The 7,516-nt window shown below is 44.5% G+C and overlaps 1 protein-coding gene across 3 annotated transcripts in view; it reads left to right on the top strand.

The window, feature by feature from the left end:
- Positions 1 to 492: 492 nt before the first annotated feature.
- The window catches only part of PDILT (protein disulfide isomerase like, testis expressed), a 48,459-nt gene continuing 41,435 nt past the window's right edge, over positions 493 to 7,516 (top strand). The window contains exon 1 of one of the 3 annotated variants that reach the window (XM_070460961.1): positions 493 to 861. In XM_070460961.1, coding sequence (XP_070317062.1) covers positions 579 to 861 — 283 coding nt within the window. In that variant the 5' untranslated portion in view covers positions 493 to 578. Of the gene's footprint in view, positions 862 to 5,509; positions 5,637 to 7,516 lie in introns of those variants that run through there. The other 2 variants (XM_070460962.1, XM_070460963.1) reach the window with 2 other exon arrangements.

The raw sequence follows: 7,516 nt of genomic DNA, 5'->3' as shown, positions 1-7,516 counted from the left end.
TGACAGTTTCAAGGCACCACCAAAACCAAAATGTGGTCAGTGGCCCAACTCCTGGAAATCTCCACCCCCTCCCCAAAGTAGTTAGAATAATCCTTCCACTCAGTAGCCTATGAAATTGCCCAGACCATAAAAGCTAACCACACCACATTTTGGGGCCCCTGTTTTCACCCTCTTCAATGCCCCCACACTTTGTCAATGGAGTATGTTTCTCTGAATAAAACCACTTCTTAACTATCACTTTGTCTCTCACTGAATTGTTTCTGTGATGAGATATCAAGAACCTGACCTTCATTACTGTGGGCTTTGGCTGGGTTCGAGTGCTGGTCATGGGAGTTCAAGTCCCAATCTAAGGTAAATGGTTTCAGTTTTACTGGTGAGGAAACTGAGCCCAGAAAGCCTAAGTGACACTCCTGAGATCACACAGATGCTTAGCAACGGAGCTGGGATCCAAATTCCAATCTGTAGGCACCTTTGGTGGGGACACCCAGTACCGCACAGTGTGTTTTGTTTCTGGCCCTTCTTGTGACCTTCAGCCCTCAGCTCAGCACGGGCAGAGGAGGGCCCCCTCTTACTCAACAATGCCCTATTCTTCTCCCGGGCCACCCCTGGCCCTCCAGAACCCCGGAACTCAGAACACTGCGGCTACGGCTGCTGTGGCCTCAGTGAGTCCAGGAAGGAGCTCCATTTCTGCCTCTGGATTTCTTCAGAACACTCAGCTGCTTTTGGGTCCTGCTCTGGTCACAAAGAGAAGTCAGGAGGCTACTCTTCAGCCCACGACTGCCCTCCTCAAGGGCAGAAGAGTTCTTTGTCCCAGCCCTGGCTCAGCCCCAGTGGGCCTGAGAGAAACCAGGCATCCTTCAGGTATGAACTTGAGTGAAAATGGCAGTTCTGACTGAAGGGCCCTGCCCTGACAGCCTTCCTTCTGCCAATGTGGTTATAATTTTAAGTGTGAGTTTTAACATAAATGGTTACATACTAAGATGACCAAGAGGGCTTAAAAAGAAAAGATGCCCAGACTCACCCCACCCCAGATCAATGAAAGTGAATCCAATGTGTTTGAGTTAAAGCATCAGCATTCTTTTTAAGCGCTCTGGGAGACTGAAATGCACAGTCATGGCTGAGAACCACTGAAACAGACTTGTGGGGTTTGCGTGAGAATTAAATTAGCTTATTTATTCATTCATTAATTCAAATTCCTTGAGCTCCAAATCTTGGCCCGGCACCATTCTAGGAGGAGGGGAAACAGCCACAGCCGTGAACAACGGCACTTACATTAAAAAGTTAGAAATATAAACAAGATGTTGTGGGAAGTAAAAATAGAAAATTTGAAGCAAACTGTTGTGATGTGACCAAGAGTGCTCAAAGTTGGGGTTTGGGGAGACAGAGTGGCCTGTGGAGACCCTTCTGAGTTGCTGGTGCTTGCACCCGGACCCTTCAGAAAAGGCTGAATGGAGATCAGGTTGAGGGATTTCAGGCCAAGGCAAAGGCCTGGAAGCAGGGTGTGTTTGAGGAGAGGAAAGGAAAGCAACGTGGCTGGTGCCCTGTGAATGGGAGTGGAGAATGGAGGGTTGGTGTCAGAGGGAAAAAGAGCTATGGAGGCCGGAGTTGGCCTGAGGGGACAGACGCGCGGTGGGGTTGTCCAGGCCAGCCAGCTGAGGACCTTTCAGTGAGGTCCACAAAGCAATGTGATCCGCATTATGTTTAAAAAGAAACTCGATAACTGCTGTGAGGGAACTGGATGAGGGGAGGTAAAGAGAGTAAGTAGAAGGATCAGACAGGAGGATACTGCTCCAAGTGGACGAGGGCCGACAGTACGGGGATGAGCGGCCTCTCTGGGAATGCTGGTGGAGACAACACACACACAACAGCGCTCAGCGCACCAGCCGCGGGGTAGCAAGCCCCTCCATGGGAGCTATTCTTGTTCTTTTTAATAAACATTTCCTATCACGGCACTCTCCTCGAGTCGGGTACGGGGGAGGGATGCTGGAATCTGTGGGGCTTGGGCAGATGGTGCCTGAGGGGACACAGAGCGGGCAACAGGGATGCCCGGTCAGAAGGGCAGGCGCTGGGAGAACTGAGGTCCACAGGCCCAGAGAACAGAGGGACCTCGGCACACGGCGGGGACTAGTGCCTGGGGTTGAGCCAGAATGGGGTCCAGAGTTTGAGGGGAGCCCTGTGATGAGGTAGGACAGAGCCACGGCCACAGTGAGTCTCAAGAGAGGGCACAAGAGGGAGACAGAGAGAGAGAGACTACTCTCCCTGCCACGCCACAGCCTGCTCCCAGAAATGCAAATAGTTCACTTCTTTGCTTCTTTCAGAAAATGTCAACTTCTGAGTGATGCTTTCCACGTGGCCCTATTTGAAATGTCAACAGCCCCACACACCTTTATCCCTTTCAGATCTTCTCTGACTGACTTTTCTCCTTAGTGCTTTACCAGCATGTGATATGCTCCGTATTCTTTCTGTCTCATTCGCTTTTTCCCTCTTCTAGAATATAAGCTCCGTGAACGCAGGGACTATTGTCTGATTTGTTCACTTCTGTACGTAGAACAGTACTCAGCACACACGAAGGCCTTAAAAAATATCTGATGAATGAACAAAACGAATGAGTGAGTGGGTGGATGAATGAATGAACAGGGGTTGTGGCTGGTTCTGCGAGGCCGGAGGGAAGGAAGACTGAAGTGGGCAAAGTCTGACTGTGAAAGGCTTTCCACACAGCTCAAGGGGCTTGAGCTCCATCCTGTGAGACCTGGGGCACTGGAAGACTTCGGGGGCTCCTGTTTCAACCTGTCCAGTTTAGCAGGAAACCTGACTCCTCCCTTTCGGGGCCTCCCACTTCTCCTTCCCCATGAATTGTTCAGGAGCCCCTGGGAATCCTGTGTCCAAGCCCTGTGAGGGGAGAAAGTGCAGGGCATCCCCTACAGTCCCCACTGTCTTGGCTGCTGGGCCACCCACGGGCTTGAGAAGGGCTGGCACATTTCTCCCAAGTCCTGGAGCTGAGGTGAGACCGCTGGCCCAGGCTTCCCTTCCCTCTGACAAGAGCCATCTGGCTATCTCAGAGAGAGTCTAGCAACCTCCAATCTTGAGATTTCTTTCCTGAAGACCCATTGGTACTTTGGCAAATCCCGCCCACCCCTGCCAAACAAGGGATTTTGGGTGCCAAGGGGTTTGGAAGGGATCACCAAATGGTCAGTTACAGAAAGGCTCTGGGTGGCTCTCTCTGTCTTATGTTTACGTAATAGATAAGGGGTAATTCTGGTGATTACCTGTAAAATAAAAGTTAACTCTCTAGCACTTTAATGTCTTCATATAGACAGAGAAATTTAGATAAGAGTTTCTCTTGCAAGTAAATTAATCAATGAACAAACAAATAAGCAAACAGATGCCAATGAAAGAATAGAGCTCACCATCTGGTTCCATAAGAATTAAGTCATTAGTCATTGCAGTCACTGACCTTCAATACACTCTGAAAGAATTTCAGGGCAAAGATGAAGAATGAAGTACTCTGTGCTCTGGGAAAACTGGCAGACTAGGTCTTCAAAATAGTTAAATAGTTTTAGGAGAAATTTTTATGAACCCAATTTCTTGCGTTTTCTCATACTTAGAAAAGCACTAAAACCAATAACTAAGACATTGGTTCCTTATGACCAGTAGCAACCTTCTACCAAGTTGTGTGTTTGGTTACATGTACCCCTTCACCAAAATTATAAATATTCTGACCTCCTCCCTTACATCTTTTGAGCAGTTTCTCAGAGCCATCTGAGAGACTGTCTCCCCAGGCTATAGTCTTCAAAAAGATACTAAGTTCAACCCGCAGCTCTTATGTTGTATGTTTTTTCCCAAGTGGACAAAGGTGAGTTAATACTAGGAACAAAAGTTCCATCTAATAGTCATCACCCTGCACCAGACTTCCCCAGGACTAACAAGTAGCATGTTATCTGTGGGTCCTGGGATTCTGGGGATCATTAAGCACACTTCAGGCTGGGTGGCAGTAATGAGCCCTTTGGCTGAAGTGTAGATTTGAATAATATGCGTCACTCAGCTTTCCAGAAAACCAGACTCTCCACTCTGCCTTCATCCTTACCTCAACTCTCCTTTATTGACTTTATTTTATTTTTATTTTGGTTCTCAACCTATAGGCTGCAGGATAGAATTACGTGGAAGGCTTAAGAGACCCAACAGTCAATGACAATACATGGATCTCAATTGGATTCTGATTCAAACAAACCTAAAACTTAGGGAATAATCAGAGTAGTTTATTGCCTAGATATTTGATGATATGCAGGATTAGAGTGAATTTTGTTAAGTGTGATAGTGGTGCTGTAGTTATGTTTTATTATCAGACTTTCATCTTTTAGAGATTCATGATGAAATATATATGGATGGAATAGTACGATGCATGGGACTGGCTTCAAAACAATCCAGGGCAGGGAGCTGACAGGAGTATAAACAATATGATTGGGGGTGACAACTGAGGTTGAGTGGTGAGTTACCATGGGGGTATGTTGTACCATACCATTCTGTTTTTATGTTCAAAATTTTCCAAATAGAAAGTTAAAATAATCACCTGGAGAGCTTTTTAAACATACAGACATCTGGACCCCACCTTGAGCAATTTTGAACTAATAAATGGTCAGAGGAGCATCAGTATCACCTTAAAAACTCCCTAGAGAATTTTAATGTGAATCCAGGTTCTTAGTTCATGTTAGTTGTTCAGTCCTGTCCAACTTGTTGTGATCCTATGGACTGTAGCCTGCCAGGTTCCTCTGGGATTCTCTGGGATTCTTCCCTGGGATTCTCCAGGCAAGAATACTGGAGTAGGGATGCCATTTCCTCCTCCAAGGAATTTTCTCAGCCCAGGGATTGAAACCAGGTCTCCAGCATTGTGCTAATCAAGCACAAGTTCTTTATGAATCTTCACAACTACTCTGGGATGAAAGGCCACTCACCCATTGTGCAGAGGGAGGTGCTATGATCTGATAGTGGACTTTGAAAATCTGAGAATCTGTGACCACTTACCAAGTACAAAATCTGAGGTGGGGCCATGCGGGCAGGGTGGTATGGTGATTTAGACCTGAGGTTAGCAAACTTTTCCTGAAGAGGGCCAGATAATAAATATTTTTGGCTTTGTTGGCCACATAGTGTCTGTATTACAACTACTTAACTGAATAGTTGTGGTAAAGGCAACCATAGGCAATAGTGATGGAATGGATGTAGCTGTGAATCCTCTAACATGGTATTTACAAGAAAGGCAGCGGGCTGTAGATTGTGAGCCCTGGTTTAGACCCATATGCATTAGGCTTAGATATACCTGAGCTCAAGTCTTGCTCCTTCTTCTAGGGTGGGTCTCCACCTTTGTAAGTTGGGCATCATAATTGCACCTACCTAAGAGACATGCTGTGACGGTTAATAAGATGATGTGTGTAAAGCTCAAATGCTAGTTTAATACACAGTGATTGATTTATTGCTATGACCAGAGTGTGACTGGGGATAGGGACTGCAGTGGTGAGCCAAAAGAGAAGGGACAGAGGGTCAGAACCCTTTCTCAGGGCCCTAGAAGCATCAAAGCTCTTGCCATTCCTTCCTGCTCTCCTCCCTCTTGATAAAAAGGCACACTTTTATCTCCTTTGGGGAAGGTGAATGTTCCTTCTGTCAACGTGTTCTTCCTTTAGAGTTTATAACATAAACCTTTGAGTAGTCAAAAACCCTTTTTTATTTTCCTGAAAAGCCTGGTTCTTACAATTAGAACGCTGACTTGCAAGCCCCTCCTGAGTTTTAAAGGCCTGTTTTGTAACCCCAAACCAAAATTTTGATTCTGTTCTGTTGCCAGCCTCAGTCCTCCGCTTCTGAGACAGAGCACGATTAGATGGTGGATACCAGAGATGGTGGTTGGAATCAGGGAGCCTCAGTTACTGTCTAAAGACACCGTTCACTGCACCAGTTTTGCAGGGGGCACTAGAGAGACAGTACATCATTCTGGTTAAGGACACGGATTCTGTAGCTAGATTGCCCTGTTTGAAATCCTGTCTCTGTCACATGTTAGCTCTATGGCCTTGGACAAATCACTTAACCTCTATGTGCCTCATTTTATACTCACTAAATGGGGGTTATAATATTACTATCTTATAGAATTGTCATAGGAGAGATGATGGCGGGGAATGCATAGAACAGCCATACATGACAAGTATATTTAGCGATAGGTATTTATAAAATTTAACACTTGATACATAATTTAACAAGTATGTTTAGCTACAGGTATTTATAAAATTTAACACTGTGACCAATTATCTAATACCAATTATTTTAGTGTTAGACCAAAAAAATTACATTAGAATATTTACTTTTAAAAAATCCTCAGATAGTGTGCCAAACATATTTACCAGGTATGTATCAAATATCTACTCATTCATTCATGTTTATTTGCCTATGATAAATACCAGGTGCTAGGAATACAGCTCTCAAAGAAATTGAGGTCCTTATAAATTTAATCTGGACCAGCTATTTGCCATGTTCAAAACATTTGAGTAGTCTGTACGCTACGTAGGAAAATGGCTCTGTGCTTAAGCACAACATGCAAAGATCTATGACAGTGATCCTATGCTCTTATTTATCAGGGAAAATGTTATTGGGGAGAGTGGCACTTAAAGAGAGACAACTGCTGACCCAAACCATCTGAACAGATAAGAACTGTAAAAGAAAAGATAAAAAGGAAAAGAGAAAAAAAATGAGGGATAAAAAAAAGAGGAAAGGAAATCATGTTATAGACCTAATATGTACTCTTATCAGAAAGGTATCTGGATATATTTTACATCATTGAGTAAGACAGTTGGACAATGAACAGTACTGCCTATCTAAGTCCATTTATTAATATGTTTACATATGTACATTTAAATATACATTCATACTGGCATTTTCAACATTGGTAAAGATTCATTCCAAACTGAGTCACTTTCTCAGGGGTGGGGTTATGGGAGAAATTTTTGTTTTCTACTTGACATTTTTTTATTGTGTTGCTTGGAATTTTTACAAGTGTACATTATGGTGATTACTTTTTTATTTTTTTTATTTTATTTTTTTATTTTTTAGGTGATTACTTTTGAAAGAAATATTTACACTTGAGAAAATTTGCTCAGAAATCAAACGGGGTACACTGCCAGTAGTAAGCTTCCCATCAAGCAGGAGTCGGGGGAGCATGAAGCAGAGGCTGTGATAGGGATTGGATTAGTTGTCTCTGAGACCCAGAGGCTCACCTTGGGATTCTGGACTGAGTTTCATATCTAAAAATATCCTTACCTAGTGTCTGGGGAGCCAGTGGGCTTGAGTGTTGGTTTGTGATTTGGCTTTCTGTTGCTCCAAGTGGGACCCTGCTGCTCTGAGCTAACCTCATGCAGTTTCAATGGGCCCCAAGGTTAACCTCACTGGCAAAGTTTGCCTCTCCTTTTCCAGCTTGCTTTGCTGAGCTCTGGGCACTGCTAGGAAGCCAGTGGGGCATGCCCAGGCCATGTTCTCCACATCA

Source organism: Odocoileus virginianus, chromosome 33 (genome assembly GCF_023699985.2).
Source record: "Odocoileus virginianus isolate 20LAN1187 ecotype Illinois chromosome 33, Ovbor_1.2, whole genome shotgun sequence".
In the NCBI taxonomy this organism is placed as follows: Eukaryota; Metazoa; Chordata; class Mammalia; order Artiodactyla; family Cervidae; genus Odocoileus; species Odocoileus virginianus.
This window is presented reverse-complemented; position numbering and strand designations above follow the sequence as displayed.